Source organism: Hibiscus syriacus, unplaced genomic scaffold (assembly GCF_006381635.1).
Source record: "Hibiscus syriacus cultivar Baekdansim isolate YM2019G1 unplaced genomic scaffold, ASM638163v2 tig00110332_pilon, whole genome shotgun sequence".
NCBI classification, from domain to species: Eukaryota; Viridiplantae; Streptophyta; class Magnoliopsida; order Malvales; family Malvaceae; genus Hibiscus; species Hibiscus syriacus.
Window position 1 is genome coordinate 4,617,167 of NW_024062688.1, and position 20,386 is coordinate 4,637,552.

The following is a 20,386-nucleotide window of genomic DNA, read 5'->3' on the forward strand; positions in this document are numbered from 1 at the left end:
ATTATAATTTACATCATCAAACATGATAAAAATTTAAATAGAGTTACCTGTCAAATTAACTTCATATTTATTTATTTTGAATCCAACCTAAATCACTTGAAATGCCTCAATTTTCTTTGGATTAGCTTTTTATTCAGTTGCCCCATAAGCCAGGATAAAATACATTTCCACCTCAAGAAAACATAGTTTCATTTATACACAGTACCAAAACTCCATTTAAAGTTATAACTAACAAGTCAACCATGTAGATACATTTTCGATTTTATGTCCCGGAAACACTGAAAATACACTTACCTTCGCAGTCAATGTCTCCGAACTCGCCTGCCATTAGGATTCACTGATTCTACAGCAGAGCCTTCTGCTGCAAGATCCATCCCGTAGACACTGCTGGCACTCCTCTTCCGACTTGACAGCAGGCTTCCGCTCTCCTCACTGGATGCGAAGGCCTTCAACAGCTCTGACAACAAAGATGGGCAAGATTCCTCCAAGTGCCTGAAGCCTTCCGATTGCATTACCGCTGCAAAACATTGGGAATGTACATTAGTTTATGTGCCACCATGATGGGTAAATGCTTTCCATTGACCCCAGAACAAACAAATGAACAAGTGGTCAACAATTGATAGGCCAAGCTTAAGTAAAAAATATGTACTTGCAAAAGAATCAACTTCAAGAGGCAAATAATTAACTGGTCGTCCAAATAAAAATAACATTAATATGAACAAAATTTTGAAGTATGCTTTGAAAAATTTTGACCACAAGAATAGTGTGCTCTAATCTGTTTCTCAGCATTTCGCATAACAGTTTTTTTACCTACAAATTTCAAGTACCAAACCTGCTTGAGGGTGAAGGGTGCATCAACCTACAAGACGGCTTGGTACTTGAAAATTGAAATATAAGCATCCATCTAGAGTCGGACGTATCGGGAAAGCACGAAAAGGCTTCTGAAGTGCAAACAATACAAAAACCAAGTAACCAGGAATTTGCACCGATAGTATCTATGAACACGCACCTCCCAAGTTAGCTGGAGTTGCCGCAAATTTCAAACATATGGCCTTCAGTTGTGCACAGTGGTGCTGCTCAGCAAGTGCAAGGGTTGTTGCCACCGTGTCAGCATTAAGTTCTTCGCACAATTTTGCCTCACACAACACTTTGAGTCTATCTAAATTATACAGATCAGCAGCAGCCAAAAGATGTTGCACCATGTTGGTAGATGCACAAATAGATGTTGAGTCTGTAATTTCTCGTACATCAGGAAGCTTGTCGGTATAAATAAATAAGAGCATTGCCTGGAAGAATAGACAAGGGTAAGTATGAATTCTCGTTCACTTTGATTGACCAATAAATGAAAAAGCACAACCAGATAACAAGTATCTGTACTTGGCAATGGTTTAAAAAACAAGACCGTATTACAAACAGTAAGAACCCCCCAGTCACCAGTCCAAAAGGTAAGACCGGTTGAAAAGACTGGTTGCATTTAAAAAGAAATTTAAAATATTAAAAAATGTTATTATATAAGTATTAAGCATAACAACTATTTAATACTAAAGGGTACAGGTTTCAATATAAATTCTAGTTAAATGTTCAAATATTATCATCTATAATTTTTTCCATTAAAAAAATAAGTTCAAAACCATTTTATACAGGCTTTCCCTTCTTCCAGCTCGAAAGACTTGGTTATATGTACCGGGAAGGGCAGGCTACCAATTCCCGATTCAACCAACCAATATGGTCAGTTTACTTTTGGATCTTAACATCCAGGAAAATACAAGAACCGCAATTTTTTTGACTAATATTTAATTCAACAAATTATGAAGTACATTAATTCCAGGGCTTGCTTATGCAACATACTCAATTGTAGGTTCATTCCTCAATGTTCAAAAGAAAGTAAAAGGAAGAATCACCTTGAAGATAGAAGGCTCAAAATTCTTCACTAGTACTTTATCCAAGTTAGGGTCCCCAACAAGACCAAAAAACTGTGCTTTAAAAACAGGCGAGCGTGCAGCAAGGATCAACTTATGCGCTTTAAATGCCTCGTCTCCAACTTGAAAAATTATATCACAACCATTTTCAGACTCTAGCAAAGCTCTAAGATTCTGACCCATATCTGATGGTGGTACAGGAATAGAAGAAAGTTTTGGCCCCTCGAGGCAAGTTCTAACTACTCCAACGGTGCAGTTCATGATTAGGCAATCGTCCTTTATGTAGTCAGAACTTTCTAAAGTTGTTCTTCTATAGAATCGCTTGTAGCCCCTGATGAATGTGTGGGATAAAGAAGGTAAAAATCAATACCTTATCAAAATATGACCTGGGAATGTACAAGTTATGTGATTGTAAAAATTGAACATCCCACGGAAAGAATATTAAACTAAAATGTAGAGAAAATTAGATGCTTGTTGATATAACATGCACATGTTTCAACAACACAACTGAGCATATAACATTTAAAGTGAAATTACATGGAAATGACAAACAAGCGTTCCTTCATTTCCTTGTTTCATTCATTGCCTCATCGGTTCTAGTCCCAGGTTCACTTCTGTTATACTAACAGCTTCTATGTGGTTTTTAACTTATATGAGTTCATAATTCTCAGACACCTTAAATAAATTTCAGAGTAATGCTTAGATCCTCAAAAGTTATATAAGAGGATTTTCCGTAAATGTAACCTATCAATGCTTCCCAATTTCCATGTCCTAAAACAGCACCCACATTTCATATCCCCTATTGAACAGGCCTTGCGGGAAAAAAGAGCCACAACATAACTCAAATGTGCAAGTGTCAAAGATCTATACAATACAATTAGTATCCTATCAACACATACCTTAAACACGACCGTGAATTCAACAGTGATGAACAAATTTCTAAATCACCTTTTCTATCCGAATTCAACTACGCATATATCCGATTAATAATCACAATATAACTAAAAACAACGGGTGCCAAATAAATTATCAGATTCATTCTCCCAACATAGATATAACTAGAGTTTTAAAAAGAACATAAAATAACCCCTAAATTCTATATCTCAAAACTCTTACCACATGCTTCCTCTGTACTTCAATGTATAAGGCCCACTCTCCAAAGCTCTATCAAAGTGACTATGAACCTTATGCTTCCCTTTCCCGCTCTGGTCAACAAGGGTGAGCTCGAAAAGTGCTCGAACATCGGTACCTTCACTGGCCAGCGCAATGAAAACCGAAACATACATCGCACTATCCTCCGGATTTTTACCGTCGGGATAAAAGTAAATCGCCCAATCGTAACCTCCGACGGTAAAAACATCGCTGGATATACATTTCCCGGGACCCATCCCTTTCGCCAACGAATAACCCTCGATCGTGAATTGGTGTGACCCGTTCACCGTCTCGCTCACCGACCTGGATACCGAGTCCTTGAAACCTTCCATGTTACTATTCTTTCTTCTTTTCATCAAGTTCCCCAAAACCCTAACCCTAGTAATTTAATTTCTTTGGTAAATTTGGAGAAATTGTGATGATAAAATGTGTAATTGAACTGGTTAAGGGCAGGGGACGACGATTGTGGTGGCGGCAGCAGCACCGGAGGCGGCGGTGATTAAATGACCGGAGAGGAAATGTAAAAGGGATTTCTTTGATATTCTTTTTCCACTTTTTTCCTACTAGGAGTTTCTGGGTTGGTTACCAGCCATTTGTTTAAGCTATATACATTTAAAAAAAATAGTGGCAAGTTTTATTATGTAAAAAATAAATAATTAAAAATATTTATATTTAACATTTCAATCTACAATTTTTATCTAATACTAATCAATTTAAAACTCACTTAATAAAAATATTTAAGTTATTCATTCGGCTCATTCAATTTAACTAATATGATTTAAAATAATAATATGATCAATATATATAAGATCATAATAAGTAATTTGATTGAATTTTAGACTATTAAATATTATAAAACATTTCGATTATAATATGATGAAAGTATTAAAAAAATTTGATGCCGTTAAACTGATAAATAATAAAATATATAAGTGTGTTAAAAAAAAAAGTGGATGTCTCTATATTATCATCAAGTTTGGTTAGTGCTAAAGACCAGTTGACAAAGCAGTGAAAATGCTAAGAGTTAAAGATTAGATTAAAATAGTTAGTTAATCAAAGATCGAATTAATCAAAAAATAATAATATATTTTTAATCATATTAATTTAAATTTAATATAGATATTTTCTATTTTGATCAAATTTTAATTAGATTTTGATAATTTAATGGATCTAATATGATTAAAAAATAATTGGGTTTTAATTCTTAATAGTTTTGAGCTTAAAATATGTATTTAATATATATCATATATAATATTTAATATTTGTCTAATTCGGTTAATTAACTGATTTTGAATTGAATTAACCGTTAAATATTTTCTTTTGATTATTGTTTTAATAGCTTTATAATAATCTTATGTTAGTTTAGTTATATTTTATATTAATTTATTGAATTTTAATGTTATGCATTAATTTTTATGACTTTATATGTGTAACAGTCATCCCAAGTGATATCATTATATGTGTCACGTCACTAATTAAACAACCGTTAATCTTTTTTGAGAATACATATTCTGACATTTTTCGACGTTTTGAATCTGTTTTTGGGGTCGGTTTCACAAAATTCAAACCCAAAAGTCTCCGAATCGTCAGTCAAATCTGTTGACTTTGATTTTGACCAAGAATTCAGAATTTTGGAATGTCATACTTTATGTTTTTCGACGTCCTGAATCTGATTCTGAAGTTCGTTTTTTCAAATTCTGACCCGAAATTCCTGAATCGCTTGTAAACCCAAAAGGCTTAATATTTCAATATTTTGATTATTTATTTGAGAGTTGGTTAAGGAATTGATTCAATAAAAATATTTTATGAAGGTACTCGTGTTTCACCTGAGCAAGGATCATTTAGGTCCGGTGTTGTCCGTTCGTTAGATCAACCTGAACCGCGTACTACGACAATTACCCGCAGGTTTCCGTATATTATTTAAATAATATTTAGATTATTTATATTAGGTTTCCAATATGGATTTTTTCAATTCGTATGATCTAGCGCTGCAGCAGAGCATGATCGACAAAACCAGTAATAAGCTTCCCTATCTGATTTCTCAGACTGTTACAGGTGTGTTTCCTGACAGTGTTATCTTACAGTTTTAAACTATATATCTGAACTGGTTTATATTATGAGAATATAATATATTTTATGAGGAAATATCTGGTATTTTGAATAATGTTTATTAAATGTCTAATTTACCGTATAATTTTTATATGGTTTATAGTTATAGTATTTTTGTACATGATTTCTAAATATGGAACATTTCCATATTTAATGGATTAATTACCGTTTTTACTCCAATGCATACATGTTTATTTTTGTCATTGGGGGTATGATTGAAGGAAGTATTATCAGGTCCCTTATGTTGTGTGCGAAGGTAAGCCTTACAGTTTCCCAGGTCCCTTTGCTGTGTGCGAAGGTAAGCCTTACAGTTTACCAGGTCCCTTTGCTGTGTGCAAGGGTAAGCCTTACAGTTTCCCAGGTCCCTTTGTTGTGTGCAAGGATAAACCTTACAGTTTTCCTAGGCTCCTCTGCTTTGTGCACAGGTTAAGTCTTACTGGTGTATAGGTGGTGTACGGTTCAGGTGAACTTACACATTTTGGTGATTGGATGGGGGTAGTGTGCATATTATTAAAATATATTTGATAAATTATTTTATTTTATCTGAATTATTTTGTTATGTATGTGTTATACACTGTATGGGGCACACTGAGCTTTTTAGCTCATTCTATAGTTTTTACCTTTTTCAGATAACAACAGACCGTAAGCTAGCAGATTTGGTATCAGGGGAGATCAACTACTTATTTTGTACGAACTTATATCTCTATATGTTTTTCAGTTATGTTTGGTGACATGTATTTGCTATCGTTTTGGATATATTTGTATTAATACATTTTGTTCTGTATTATATTTAATGTATTGTAAGATATTTTAAAGAAATTAAAAAAATATATCTCTGAATAGGATATGTGACCACTTAGGTTTGGGTCTAAATTACAGACCGGGTCTAGGGGTTACATTTGGTGGTATCAGAGCTTTCGGCTTTAAACACTCGGACTGTATATAGGTCATAAACTTTGGATTTTTAAGAAATTTTGAAAAAAAATGTCACCTTATTTTATGATTTAAAATTTTCTCGAGATCCCTGATGCTATTCTGACATATGTTTCAAATTCTTTATGTAGAGCCTTATAGATCCAACGATGAGTGCTGCTAGAGGTCGTAGGACAGGACGTGGTCGTGGTCGAGGACGAGTCACTCGACCTTCTGTTACGATAGACGATCCGATGTCACCACGTGATCCTCCTATTCCACAAGTAGATCCGACTCTTTCTCATGATGATCAGTTTACTCCTGTGAGAGACCCTCCCATCAATGAAGATGAGGATACTGAGATGAATGAAGACGCCTAGAGCTATCTTCCGCATGTTTCAGAGAGCCGCTAGAGCCCCTAGTAATATGACTACGGTTGAGGTTTCAAATTCCTTGGTAGTTGCTGGTGTAGTTCCATTCGAGGGTATTACTGGTGGACCTCCGACAGACGCTGAGTATTGGTTAGAGGACATAGAGAGAATTATGGATGAGATGGATCTCAGACCTGAGCAGAAGTTGAAAGGGGTCCTAACTATGTTGAGGAAAGAGAGCTTCAGATGGTGGCAATCGATTTCTGGTAGTATCCCGAGAAACCAGTTAACATGGGATCTTTTTAAGACACATTTCTGGAGTCGCTATATTGGGGAGAGATATCTACAGAAGCGACGCCAGGAGTTTCAGGATCTGGAGCAAGGTAATATGTCTGTTATGGACTACGAGGTGGAATTCATCCGATTGAGCCGATATGCCCCTGGACTTGTTAACACAGAGGTAGATAGATGCTTGAGGTTTGAGAATTGACTCAGGTATGAAATCATGAGTCGAGTTGTTACCCACCGGGAGAGAAATTTTGATGCATTGGTTGAGATAGCCAAGACTGCTGAGGAATTAGAGCAATTGGGTATGGAGCTCAAGAGAGACAATGATCGAGCTTAAACCCGATTCAGGAGGCCTTCTGGTTCTGTAGATTATTCTGCACACCCCAACAAGAGAGGCAGGGGTAAATTCTTTCAGAGATGTGGTGCAAGTGTCAGGCCTGTGGCATCCGGTTCTTCAGCTGTACATCCTTCTAGACAAGGTGGATCTTCTGGGCTGCAACCTATACCGACACATGTGCACTGTGGAATATGTCATTATGGTAAGTGCAGTCTGAAATAGGGGATATGTTTTAGATGTGGTTCCAGTGACCATTTCATGAAGGATTGTCCAGAGCGAGATCGTTCAGTTCAGACGCCAGCTCGTACTCCCGCTAGTTCTCATAGTACAGTCCAGACTCCAGCAGGGGGTCGTGTTCAGGAGAGAGCATCTGGATCAACTAGTAGAGGCCGAGCATTTCAGAGTAGGGGTCCAGTCAGATCTGAGGCCAGACAGCCTGTATTGGTTTACACTGCCAGACTTTGACAGGATCGGGATGGGCCTAATGTGACTCCAGGTACTGTTACTATTCATTCAATTCCCTACTTTGCATTGTTTAATAGTGGCTCTACCAATTCCTATGTATCGCATTCCATTTCTGAGGGACTAAATATTCATGTTGATAATACTGAGCATTCGGTGATAGTTCAAAGTCCCTTAGGCAAGTCCATAGTATTGGATCGTATTTATAGAGAGTGCCCTATTGAGATCAATAGGGAGATTTTTCTGGCTGACCTGATGGAGTTACCTTTAGAATAGTTTGGTTCGATTCTCGACGTAGATTGGTTGGACAAACATCGAGTAAATATTGATTTTAAGACTAAGAGAGCTGTTCTGAAGACCCCGGATAATCGAAAGATTGTAATGATCGGAGATCGCCGTGGATTTCTGACGAATGTTGTATCTGCGTTGGTAGCTGAGAAGATGATCAGGAAAGGTTCTGAGGCGTTTCTTGCTTGTATATTGGATACCATAAGTTCTCAATCTGATATTGAAGGCATCCGGATTGTTAAGGAATTTCCCGATGTTTTTCCCAAGGAATTGCCTGGATTACCTCTGGATAGAGAAGTTGAGTTTGAGATTGAAATCTATTCAGGTTCCACTCCGGTTTCAATGGCTCCTTATCTTATGGCCCCAAAGGAGCTTAAGGAACTGAAAGTTCAACTTCAGGAGTTGTTGGACAGGGGATTTATCCGACCCAGTATATCACCGTGGGGAGCCCCAGTTCTCTTTGTCAAGAAGAAAAATGGGACATTGAGACTCTGTATTGATTATAGGAAACTAAACAAGCTCATGGTTAAAAACAAATATCCTCTGCCCAGGATTGATAATCTATTTGACCAATTTCGAGGGGCTTCTATCTTTTCAAAAATAAACTTGAGGTCTGGTTATTATCAACTTAAAGTGAAAGATTTGGATATTCCGAAGACTACTTTTCGAACTCGGTATGGGCATTTTAGTGATGTCGTTCGGGTTAACAAATGCCCCTGCTGCTTTCATGGATCTGATGCATAGGGTGTTTCGACCTTATTTGGACCAGTTTGTAGTTGTGTTCATTGATGATATACTGGTGTATTCTATAAGTGAAGTAGGACATGAGGAGCATTTAAGGATTGTTCTACAGACTCTAAGGGACAATAAGTTATACGCTAAGTTGAGCAAGTGTGAATTATGGCTCAGCGAAGTGACTTTTCTTGGACATATCGTTTCTGCTGATGGTATTCGGGTGGATCCAAGCAAGGTGGAGGCTATTCTGAACTGGAAGCAACCCAGGAACGTTTCTGAGATCCGTAGCTTTTTGGGCTTAGTTGGTTACTACCGTCGTTTTGTTGAGGGGTTCTCCCTTATTGCAGCTCCTCTGACGAAACTATTGAGGAAAAATGTTCCATTTGTCTGGTCTGATAACCAACAAGCTAGCTTTGAGAAATTAAAGAATGTTCTAACTCAAGCTCCAGTGCTGATTCAGCCTGAATCTGGGAAAGATTTTTCTGTCTACAGTGATGCTTCTCACTCTGGATTGGGATGTGTTTTGATGCAAGATGGGAAGGTTGTCGCTTATGCTTCACGTCAGTTAAAGCTGCATGAGCGTAACTATCCTATTCACGATCTGGAGTTAGCTGCTGTGGTTTTTGCTTTAAATATCTGGAGACACTACCTCTACGGAGAAAAGTGTTATATGTATACTGATCATAAGAGTCTGAAGTATCTACTTACTCAGAAAGAATTAAATTTGAGACAGCGTCGCTGGTTAGAGCTTCTAAAGGACTATGATCTAGAGATAGAATATCATCCAGGAAAGGCTAATGTAGTGGCAGACGCCTTGAGCCGTAAGGCAATATCAGATCTCAGAGCCTTATTCGCCAACTTGAGTCTATTTGATGATAATAGTTTGTTAGCAGAGTTGCAGGTTAAACCTACGTTGACCGATGAGATTAAGACCAAACAACTTCTGGATAGCTCATTGCTTCCAATTATTGAACAAGTTAAGCAGGGAATGGGTTCAGAGTATACTGTGAATCATGATAGTATTTTGTGTTTTCACGGTCGTTACTGTGTACCTAAAGATGATGAGTTGAGACGGGTTATTCTTCAGGAGGCTCATAGTAGTCTTTATGCTATGCATCCTGGTGGGGATAAAATGTATAATAATCTCAAAGAGCGTTACTTCTGGACTGGTATGAAAAAGAATATTTCAGATTTTGTGGTGAGGTGTTTGACTTGTCAGCAGGTTAAGGCATAACACCAACACCCATCTGGATTGTTACAGTCAATTAAGATTCCTGAGTGGAAATGAGAGCGTATTACGATGGACTTCGTTACTGGTCTTCCTCTGACTCCTTCCAAAAAGGATTCTATTTGGGTGATTGTTGATCGACTCAGTAAATCAGCGCACTTTATCCCTATCCGGATTAATTATTCTCTGGACAAACTGGCTAAGTTGTACATTTCAGAGATCGTTAGACTTCATGGTGTTTCGTTGTCTATCATATCTGATCGAGATCCGAGGTTCACTTTCAGGTTCTGGAAGGCTTTACACGAGGCTCTGGGTACTCGTTTGAATTTCAGTACATCTTTTCATCCTCATACTGATGGACAGTCTGAGCGAGTAATTCAGGTGTTGGAGGATATGTTACGGGGTTGTGCGATTGATTTTCATGGTAGTTGGGAAGATTTCTTGCCATTAGCTGAGTTTGCTTACAATAATAGTTACCAGGCAAGTATTCGCATGGCACCGTACGAGGCTCTGTATGGACGTAGATGTCATACTCCTATATGTTGGACAGAGTTGCATGATAGAAAAACTTTGGGTCCAGACTTGGTTCGAGAGACTGAAGATACTGTCAGACTGATCCGTGATCGCTTCAGAGAAGCATTTGATAGGCAGAAGTCATACGCAGATAAGCGACGTAAGGATATCGAGTTTGAGGTTGAAGATCAGGTTTTTCTTAAAGTATCTCCATGGAATAAGGTAGTTAGATTTGGACGTAAGGGTAAACTGAGTCCGCGATTTATTGGACCGTATCGTATTCTGAAGAAAGTCGGACCTGTTGCTTATCAACTTGAGTTGCCTCCCCAGCTCAATCGTATTCATGATGTTTTTCATGTGTCTATGTTGAGGTGATACCGTCCAGATCCAGATCACATTATTCAAGTTGATGAGGTAGAGCTGAGACCTGATTTGTCATATGAGGAGGAGCATGTTCAGGTTTTAGAGGGAGATGAGCGAGTTCTTCGGAATAGGCGTATTCCAATGGTCAAAGTTTAGTGGAGTAATCGTAGCCCTTTAGAAGCTACTTGGGAGATATTGGAGTCAATGGAGGTTCAATTTCCTCGTCTGTTTTCATAAGGTAAATTTCGAGGACAAAATTTCTTGTAGAGGGGGAGAATTGTAACAACCCGAAAATTTCAAAATAATATTTAATTGAAATTTGAGGTTTTAATTGTGAAAATAAGCAAATTTTGGGGACTAAATTATAAGTTTTTAAAACTTGTAGCTTATTTTAGAGTTAAAGAAAATTCAGGGACCAAACCCTGAATTTACCCAAGAAAAGTTGGTCATATTGGTTTATATATAAAACCACTTCCCAAAGCTCCATTCCCAAACCTCAACTTTCGACTACGATCCCGACGTCGTCCGAATTCCGATCGTCATTTTAAAACCACCATCGTGTTCGTTATCGAGTGAGGAACAATTCCCTTAAATTAATTAAGGTGAAACGATGCCAAACGCCGGGAATCTCCAGTCAAAGTCTTGACGTTCGTTTTAGCTCAATCGCCGAGAAAATCTTAAATTCATCGCCGATCGTTGCTCCGTTTACGACACCTCCCGCACCATCGTGTTCCTTGTGTCGTTCCGAGTCCACCGGTGTCATCCTCGGTCTCCGTCTACGACGGCGCGTGGGGAGGTGAAGCGGTCAAAGTTTCCGATTTGATGAAATCGAGCTCTCCGCCGTTCAAAAATTTGAACCGATCTTTGTAAGTACCTCGAAATCGCTCAAAATAATTTTTAGAAATTTTTCAGGTGAATTTTACGCTGCCAGAAACGATCTCACGCGCCCCCACGCGCCGCCACTGCGCATGGGGAAGCCCAAAATGACTGGTTGTATTCAAGGGTTGACCGGTTTGACCGGTTTTGACCCAACTCGTTGACCTGACCCGACCGTTGATCGAGTGATATTTTGTGAATTAATTCGAAATGGGTGCTATTTTGGGAATTAATTCGAAATAGGTGCTATTTTGGGAATTTAATTCGAAAAAGTGTTATTTTGGAAATTTAATTCGAAAAAGTGCTATTTTGGGAATTTAATTCGAAAGTGTGCTATTTTGGTAATTAATTGAAAAAGGGTGATATTTCTGTAAAATGGTTGACAGTTAATTGACCTACCAGAACTTTGACCGGCTTTGACTGGCCATTAAACAACCGTTAATCTTTTTCGAGAATACATATCCTGATATTTTTTGACGTTTTGAATATGTTTTTGGGGTCGGTTTCACAAAATTCAAACCCGAAAGTCTCCGAATCATCAGTCAAACCCGTTGACTTTGATTTGGACCAAGAATTCAGAATTTTGGAAAGTCATACTTTATGTTTTTCGACGTCCTGAATCTGATTGTGAAGCCCGTTTTGTCAAATTCTGAACCGAAATTCCTGAATCGAGCTTGTAAACTCAAAAGGCTTAATATTTCAATATTTTAATTATTTATTTGAGATTTGGTTAAGGAATTAATTCAATAAAAATATTTTATAAAGGTACTCGTGTTTCACCTGAGCAATGATCATTTAGGTCTGGTGTTGTCCGTTCGTTAGATCAGTCTGAACCGCGTACTACGAGAATTACCCGTAGGTTTCCGTATATTATTTAAATTTTATTTAGATTATTTATATTAGGTTTCCAATATGGATTTTTCCAATTCGTATGATCTAGCGCTGCAGCAGAGCGTGATCGACAAAACTAGTAATAAGCTTCCCTATCTGATTTCTCATACTGTTACAAGTGTGTTTCCTGACAGTGTTATCTTACAGTTTTAAACTATATATCTGAACTGGTTTATATTATGATAATATAATATATTTTAAGAGGAAATATTCGGTATTTTGAATAATGTTTATTAAATGTCTGATTTACCATATAATTTTTATATGGTTTATAGTTATAGTATTTTTGTACATGATTTCTATATATGGAACATTTTCATATTTAATGGATTAATTACCGTTTTTACTCCAATACATACATGTTTAGTTTTGTCATTGGGGGTATGATTGAAAGAAGTATTATCAGGTCCCTTTTGCTGTGTGCAAAGGTAAGCCTTACAGTTTCTCAGGTCCCTTTGCTGTGTGCGAAGGTAAGCCTTACAATTTACCAAGTCCCTTTGTTGTGTGCAAGGATAAGCCTTACAGTTTCCCAGGTCCCTTTGCTGTGTGCAAGGATAAATCTTACAGTTTTCATAGGCTCCTATGCTTTGTGCACAGGTTAAGCCTTACTGGTATATAGGTGGTGTACGGTTCATGTGAACCTACATATTTTGGTAATTGGATGGGGGTAGTGTGCATATTATTAAAATATATTTGATAAATTGTTTTATCTTATCTGAATTATTTTGTTATGTATGTGTTATACACTGTATGGGGCACACTGAGCTTTTTAGCTCATTCTATAGTTTTTACCTTTTTCAGATAACAACAGACCGTAAGCTAGCAGATTTGGCATCAGGGGAGATCAACTACTTATTTTGTACGAACTTATATCTCTATATGTTTTTCAGTTATGTTTGGTGACATGTATTTGCTATCGTTTTAGATATATTTGTATTAATAAATTTTGTTCTATATTATATCTAATGTATTGTAAGATATTTTAAAGAAATAAAAATATATATATCTCTGAATGAGATATGTGACCACTTAGGTTTGGGTCTAAATTACAGACCGGGTCTGAGGTTACAGTAATTGCTATCCCCACTCGGCGATACTTCATCTGCACCTCTCTGTTACAGTTGATCGACGATCATTATCGCCTGACATGCATTGTGCTATTTTAAACAGGGACTAAATTTATATCATTTCATAATGCATGGCATCGTTTACAATTCAATTAACCTAAATTCATTTATCAGACATTAAAGGATTAATTAACAAACAATTGCAAAAATCAGGAGCATTACTATAATTGGTGTGTCGTTAGAGATGTACTTAAAAGTTAAAATCATGTTCTAGTATTTTTTGTTGTTGATAAATTATGTATTTATTATCCAACGATTCTCGTGGTACCATGTTGCTCACTCAACTATTTCTTAAAAATTATCACTAAACTTATATTTTTGTTTCGTCCTGGTCACCCGTCATTAAAAAATAAACACAATTGTTGATGTGATAATTTTGTATTTTTTTTCATTGATGACATGATATATTATATTGCGATAATATGTCAGCATCACCATTAATTTTTCTAAATATCGGGTGACCAAAACAGAATATAAACACAATTGATAATTTTGAAAAAAAAATAGTTGAATGACTAACATAAATATAAAAATAATTGAGTGAGTAAATACGGTGTCCAAATAGCTAAAACTTATAATAAGGCCAAATTTAACAAGATTAAGAATATATAAAAATTTAAACACAATATATAGCACGTAAAAGAATATCTCAAGCCTATTTACGTGAAGGATATCTTGTTTACTGTGCGGGGTCAAATGCAAGTAGTGAGAATAATGAGCTAAAAATGTAATCAAAATAGATACAAAAACATAATATTATGTATGATTTTGGGGGGAAAACAGTCAAGTGAACAATACAGAAACATAAGAATAAATAAGTGACCAAATATATAGTTTATCCAAATTATTAATAAAAAGACATAGAAATCAATTTCATTTTTCAAAAATCATGATTTTATTATAACTTATCACTTTCATACTTATTAATTAGATTTTAGTAATTAAAATCTTTCAATTTAAGGTTTTTTTTTTTACTTCTCTCCCATCCACATTCATTTTAGTGGATCTCATAAAACCTTCTATTGTCTCATTTTGTCTTATAGTTGTGAATTATTCTTTAGTCTAAGCGTAAATTATGAATTTCATTTATGCATTCTATAACTTAAAAAAAAACATAAATGATCATAGGATAAAGTACAGCAGAGGTAACAAAATCATATATAAATGATCGTTTTATCTATTGGTCTTTAAAAAATTATAAAATGATCATTAAATTTACTGAAATGTTATAAATAACCATTAAATTTTACCAAACTGTTATAAAATAATCATTAAATCCATCAAAATTCTACACTTATTATAACATTACAATGACCACTTTATAATAATTCGATAAATTTATTATTATTTTATAACTTTTGAAAATTTAATGATTAAAATGACCATTTAAACATAAATTAGTGACATCTAATGTGATTTATCTTATATGTATAACCACGGTACGTGGCAATTATTTACTGGTGGAGCAGAGAAGGTGATAAAACAACTAGAGACGGAATATTTTTGTTTGAAGGTCCGGTGTGTGGTGATAAATGGAATAAGCTATCGAGTGGCAAAGAAATAACCTCAAGGATTAACCTACAACACAGGAAACTACAACCAATCATCATCATCCACGTGTGCTCATGATCAATCTCCATTGTGTGGCCTTCAAAAAATGATAAGAAAATCCCAAATTTTCGTACACAAAAAATGAAGTAAACTTATCCCTATAAGTTCTGCCCCCAGAGCCTCCTTACTTGAGCTTCTCAAAAGGACACACTCAAACTATTAGCAACAGTATTCACAGTTCGATAATCTCCCCGGCCATGGCTGCAGCCATCTCCACCATTGCTGTTTCCAACCGAGCACAGGTAATCTTCATGAACCTTTGTCTTGTTTGTGTTTGTGTTCATTCATATTACTTTAACTTTTCGTGTTTTAAAATTTATGCATGTATATGGTATACAAGTAGACCGTATGCATATATGAAGGTACGCAGAATTCAATGTCAAAGAAATTAACCGGTTACATTAAAAGTATTTGGTAGTACAAAATTATATCAATTATAAAGAAAATATCAAAATTATATGAGGATTTGAAATTTCTAAAAGAACAATTGCACCCTCAACAATCTATCCATCTATCTCTGCATGCATGCTAGTAGAGTAACTGAAAATGGATGTGTAAATGCTTTGAAATGATTTCGGAAAGATCATATTTACATATTTTATGTTGGATATTGCAGTGTGTGTCGAACATAAACATTTAAATGCAAGTATGTATATGGTGTATAAGTAGACCACCTTTATATACGAGCATGTCAAATTGTATGCAGTTGAGCTTGAATGGCTCTGGTGCTGGAGTTTCTGTTCCGAGCTCAGTTTTCATGGGGAAGAAAGTGAGCGCGAGATCAGGCAACAGCAACAAGCTTCCATCGGGAAGTTTCAGGGTCGTGGCGGCCAAGGAGATCGACGAAAGCAAGCAGACTGACGGGGACCGATGGAAGGGGCTGGCCACAGACGTTTCCGACGACCAACAAGACATCACTCGAGGGAAAGGAATGGTCGATTCTCTCTTCCAAGCTCCCATGAATGATGGAACTCACTATGCTGTCATGAGTTCCTATGAATACATCAGCCAAGGACTTAAACAGTAAGTATCAAGTGTCATCGAGTCAAGCCAGACTCGATAAACTCGAGTCCGATATGGATTTTCGATACTTTATTAGTATTTAGGAATGAATTTGTGATGATTAATGTAATTTAGGTACAACTTGGACAACAACATGGATGGTTTCTACATTGCCCCTGCTTTCATGGACAAACTTGTTGTTCACATCACCAAGAACTTCATGACCCTCCCTAACATTAAGGTTGATTAAAATTTTTGTTTTATGTTTCGGATAGTACTTAGATCGGTTCACTAGTCGAATCGAATAATTCGAATATTTTCTTTTACAGGTTCCTCTTATCTTGGGTATTTGGGGAGGAAAAGGTCAAGGAAAATCCTTCCAATGTGAGCTTGTCTTTGCCAAGATGGGAATCAAGTGAGTTCATGATTTTAACAAGTTTCTTAAACAAATATGCTGTGATAACTGATGAATGGATTATTTCCAGCCCCATTATGATGAGTGCCGGAGAACTCGAAAGTGGAAACGCTGGTGAACCGGCCAAGTTGATCAGGCAAAGGTACCGTGAGGCCGCCGACATCATCCGAAAGGGCAAGATGTGCTGCCTCTTCATCAATGATCTCGATGCCGGAGCCGGTCGTATGGGAGGCACCACTCAATACACCGTCAACAACCAGATGGTTAATGCTACCCTCATGAACATTGCGGATAACCCGACCAGCGTCCAGCTTCCCGGTATGTACAACCAGGAAGATAATCCCCGTGTCCCGATCATCGTCACCGGTAACGATTTCTCGACATTGTACGCTCCTCTCATCCGTGACGGTCGTATGGAGAAGTTTTACTGGGCGCCAACCAGGGAAGACCGTATCGGTGTCTGCAAAGGTATCTTTAGGACTGATGGTATCCCTGATGAAGACATTGTTAAGCTTGTTGACACCTTCCCTGGCCAATCCATTGGTAAGTCTTCCCCTACTAAATTTTATAAACGGATTCGGGTGTGGACGGCACATACAATTAATGATATTTTCGCTTGGTTTTGTAGATTTCTTCGGTGCCGTGAGGGCAAGAGTTTACGACGACGAAGTTCGGAACTGGATAGGAGATGTCGGGGTCGAGGGGATCGGGAAGAAGCTCGTGAACTCGAGGGAAGGGCCCCCAACATTCGAGCAGCCTAAAATGACCATTGGGAAGCTATTGGAATATGGAAACATGCTTGTTGCTGAGCAAGAGAACGTTAAGAGAGTCCAACTGGCAGACAAGTACTTGAGTGAAGCTGCCCTTGGTGAAGCTAATGAAGATTCCATCAACAGAGGAACTTTCTATGGTTAGATAAATCACTTTCGATTACAATAACCCGTGAAATCGTGCTATGATCGTCATTTAAATCCGTTTTTCGTTGTTGTCCATGGTAGGCAAAGCAGCACAGCAAGTTGGCGTTCCGGTTCCTGAGGGATGCACTGATCCAGGAGCTGATAACTTTGATCCAACAGCTAGAAGTGATGATGGAAGTTGCACTTACCAATTCTAGGCCTTTTGTGTACCATATAGTATTGGGCTGAACAAGGGAAGATGGGAGAAGAAAAACCCTTTTTTATTTTAAGTAATTATGTGAGATGTTCGAAAACTATCGTTTGCCCTTTGTTTTTTTAAAGTGGATTTGATTCCTCTAGTTTTTGTGTTAAATGTCTCGTTTTTTTATGTGTCAATAAGTTTGTTACTATCTTTGCGTATCAGATTATTTTGAATTAATCACTTATAAATAATCTATTAATCAATTAGTAGTGTCTCATTCTATTAGATTAATCGATTAATGGTTTCACGTGTGCGATTATTTATTCGAATTAAATTATATCATAAATTTACCAACAACCGTCGTAGCCATCATGAAATGACCCTCAAGTTCCAAACATTTTAACAATGTTCATCCAGAAATCATCGGAGAAATTCTCTTAGAATTTTTAAAATTTCACGGACAAGGTTTATAAAATAATACGTAAATTACATCCTTAGTCACTAAATTTTATAGTTTTTGAATTTATTTGAGTATGAAATTTTAAAACGTTTGGACGTGGACATGGGACTTTAGTTTTGGTTCAATTAGGATATTAAACTGTTAACGATGTGATGTGGTGGCGGTTTTTCCTTATTTTTCTTTAAAAACCATCAATTTCTTCGGTCATCATTGTTAGTCAATCGCTACTTATAGTCAATCATTATTTACGAAAATTATCAATATCAAAATGATTATGTTAGACTATTCTTTCTTTCTCTTAGATTGAGTTCGATCTCCTTCGACACTCACCCGATGATGTTAGTTTCATTTTTTACTGTTTGTCTTCTCGAAAGAATGATTCTAAATGTTTAAATTTTCGAAAAACACTCCAAAATGGTGAATTTTTTGTGTTTAATTTCATGAATTTTAAATAAGTTTTAAACAAATAAAAATGATAAAGTGATAGGAGATAATAAGATAAGTTCATCATCATCATCTGAGGTGACCATTAAAGGTATCAAATAATGATAATTTCAAATTAGTTAAAAATAGGTCAAAATTATTTTCTAGCTTCTACACCAACACTAATTATCATGTCATTGCAATGTTTCAAATTTAACGCCTCAATGCCCTAATGGAATTTGAAATCAAAGTTCATTACTTATGTAGAAGTGTTTTAAAGTTTAATGTTAAAATCAACATAAAATCTCAAAATTAGAGACGGATGATATGGTTTACCCTAAAATTATTTAATTATTGGATTTTATAAGTATTAAATTCAATTATAAACACATGAGAAAATGTGATAAATTCATTTTTTTAAAAAGGGGAACCCAAAATTAAAATAGATATAGAAAAGCAAAAGCCCGAAAATACAAATCAATGGGCTCCTCTAAATATAGCCCTAACCCTAGCTCATAATCTACTATAAAGCTCCCCAAATCTAAAACCATAATCGCCTCCATCAAATATCGTTTCTGCATGTTCGGACACCTGCCTTCTGCTAAAGTTTTCCTTTACGAAAAGTAATTTTCCGAGGAGCCAAACAGAGGGGGCTGTGATTAGAAAGAGAGAGGCTCGAGTGGGATCATTAGAAAGGGAAACAAAATCGAAGACGCCGCCTTCTTTTCAAGGCTTTGGCGTATTGATTTGTTCTTTCTACCCATTTTCAATCTGGGGATTTTCGTCCCCCCACAATGACTTGAAAGATCCAATTTTACACTTGATATGAGCCCTATTTTTCTCACAATTTTTTTTTTAAATATTTTCGTTGTTTTCTCAATGATATTTGCATTTGTTGCATTTTTAATGAATAAAGCGAATTTTCGGTGCTTTGTTTCGTCAACAACGGTGCAGAAATTAAAGGCTTGATTTTTCTTTTGAAACTGAAGGGAAAATTAAGCAGCGGGCCGACAACCGTAGGGATGGTATCCACAGATGAAAGGATTTTTACTCTCCCTTGTGTCTACTGATTCCATCTCACATTTTCTTTTAGATAAGTTTTTATTATATTTTGCGTTAATTATGGAATATAAATTAGTAGTCAAATTTTTTTTTTTAAGATTTAATATAAAAATAAGTGTTTAATTTTTTTATCAATCTAATTACTTAATGTTATAAATGATGTTATAAATGTTATCATGTTAGATTATTGAACCATAATCATCGTTTAATTTTACCTATCATGTTATAAATGTTAAAATGTTAGAGGTTTGAACTAAACTTATTAGTATTAAATTTTACTGTGAAATGACATATACCTTATTTACAAAATTGTAAAATTTTTATTTTTTAAAAATAAAAATATAATTAAAAAAACAGCCCATGTCATCATCCTCTCCGCTCTCCTTTCTCCTTTCCTGTGTTCTCTTTACAAGTGCAACCTAGACTCAAATGACCAAAGGCTAATGGGATTCAAACGACCGATTGAAACAATCGATCAATGGGCGATTGATTAACTTTCACGTTCGAGTAAACGGTTGATTATCACAGCCAATTTAAATGATTTTTATGTTTTGAATGTTTAAAATGAAATCTTGCTTTTACATCATTGTTTTGTGTTCGTTTGATTGTGAAAGTTAAGAGATTTGGTTGTGGGCGATTGGTAAGTGGTTGGGTGTTTAACCGATTAATAGTATTGGTTGCGGCAGTTGATGGTAAAAATATTAAAATTAAAGTTTTAAAAGTTTTTGGGTTGTTTAAAGTTAA

The 20,386-nt window shown here is 36.1% G+C and overlaps 2 protein-coding genes and 1 non-coding gene across 3 annotated transcripts; 2 read left to right on the forward strand and 1 right to left on the reverse strand.

The window, feature by feature from the left end:
• Nucleotides 1-50: 50 nt before the first annotated feature.
• LOC120119486 (BTB/POZ and MATH domain-containing protein 3-like) lies at nt 51-3,654 on the reverse strand. Its single transcript, XM_039139302.1, has 4 exons — nt 3,036-3,654; nt 1,902-2,250; nt 1,010-1,286; nt 51-517 (listed from the first exon to the last, which is right to left on the reverse strand). Exons 1-4 carry the CDS (start codon nt 3,425-3,427, stop codon nt 303-305), a joined length of 1,233 nt encoding a protein of 410 aa, XP_038995233.1. The 5' UTR covers nt 3,428-3,654; the 3' UTR covers nt 51-302.
• Nucleotides 3,655-15,294: 11,640 nt separating this feature from the next.
• Nucleotides 15,295-17,829, forward strand: LOC120119488 (ribulose bisphosphate carboxylase/oxygenase activase 2, chloroplastic-like). The gene is made up of 7 exons (XM_039139303.1): nt 15,295-15,424; nt 15,889-16,205; nt 16,320-16,425; nt 16,514-16,599; nt 16,670-17,142; nt 17,228-17,509; nt 17,598-17,829. Exons 1-7 carry the CDS (start codon nt 15,380-15,382, stop codon nt 17,711-17,713), a joined length of 1,425 nt encoding a protein of 474 aa, XP_038995234.1. The 5' UTR covers nt 15,295-15,379; the 3' UTR covers nt 17,714-17,829.
• Nucleotides 17,830-19,475: 1,646 nt separating this feature from the next.
• Nucleotides 19,476-19,665, forward strand: LOC120120161. Its single transcript, XR_005515881.1, has one exon. It is a non-coding gene; the product is annotated as a small nucleolar RNA snoR143 (small nucleolar RNA).
• Nucleotides 19,666-20,386: the final 721 nt, after the last annotated feature.

Excerpts from the sequence above, each read along its gene's own strand:
- LOC120119486 (XM_039139302.1), bottom strand. The coding sequence starts at position 3,427 with ATGAAAAGAAGAAAGAATAGTAACATGGAAGGTTTCAAGGACTCGGTA. Across the intron at positions 1,287-1,901 it reads TTGAGCCTTCTATCTTCAAG|GCAATGCTCTTATTTATTTA; the intron begins GTGATTCTTCCT and ends CTATTCTTCCAG. Across the intron at positions 518-1,009 it reads AACTCCAGCTAACTTGGGAG|CGGTAATGCAATCGGAAGGC; the intron begins GTGCGTGTTCAT and ends AATGTTTTGCAG.
- LOC120119488 (XM_039139303.1), top strand. The coding sequence starts at position 15,380 with ATGGCTGCAGCCATCTCCACCATTGCTGTTTCCAACCGAGCACAG. Across the intron at positions 16,426-16,513 it reads TGACCCTCCCTAACATTAAG|GTTCCTCTTATCTTGGGTAT; the intron begins GTTGATTAAAAT and ends TTTCTTTTACAG. Across the intron at positions 16,600-16,669 it reads TTTGCCAAGATGGGAATCAA|CCCCATTATGATGAGTGCCG; the intron begins GTGAGTTCATGA and ends GATTATTTCCAG.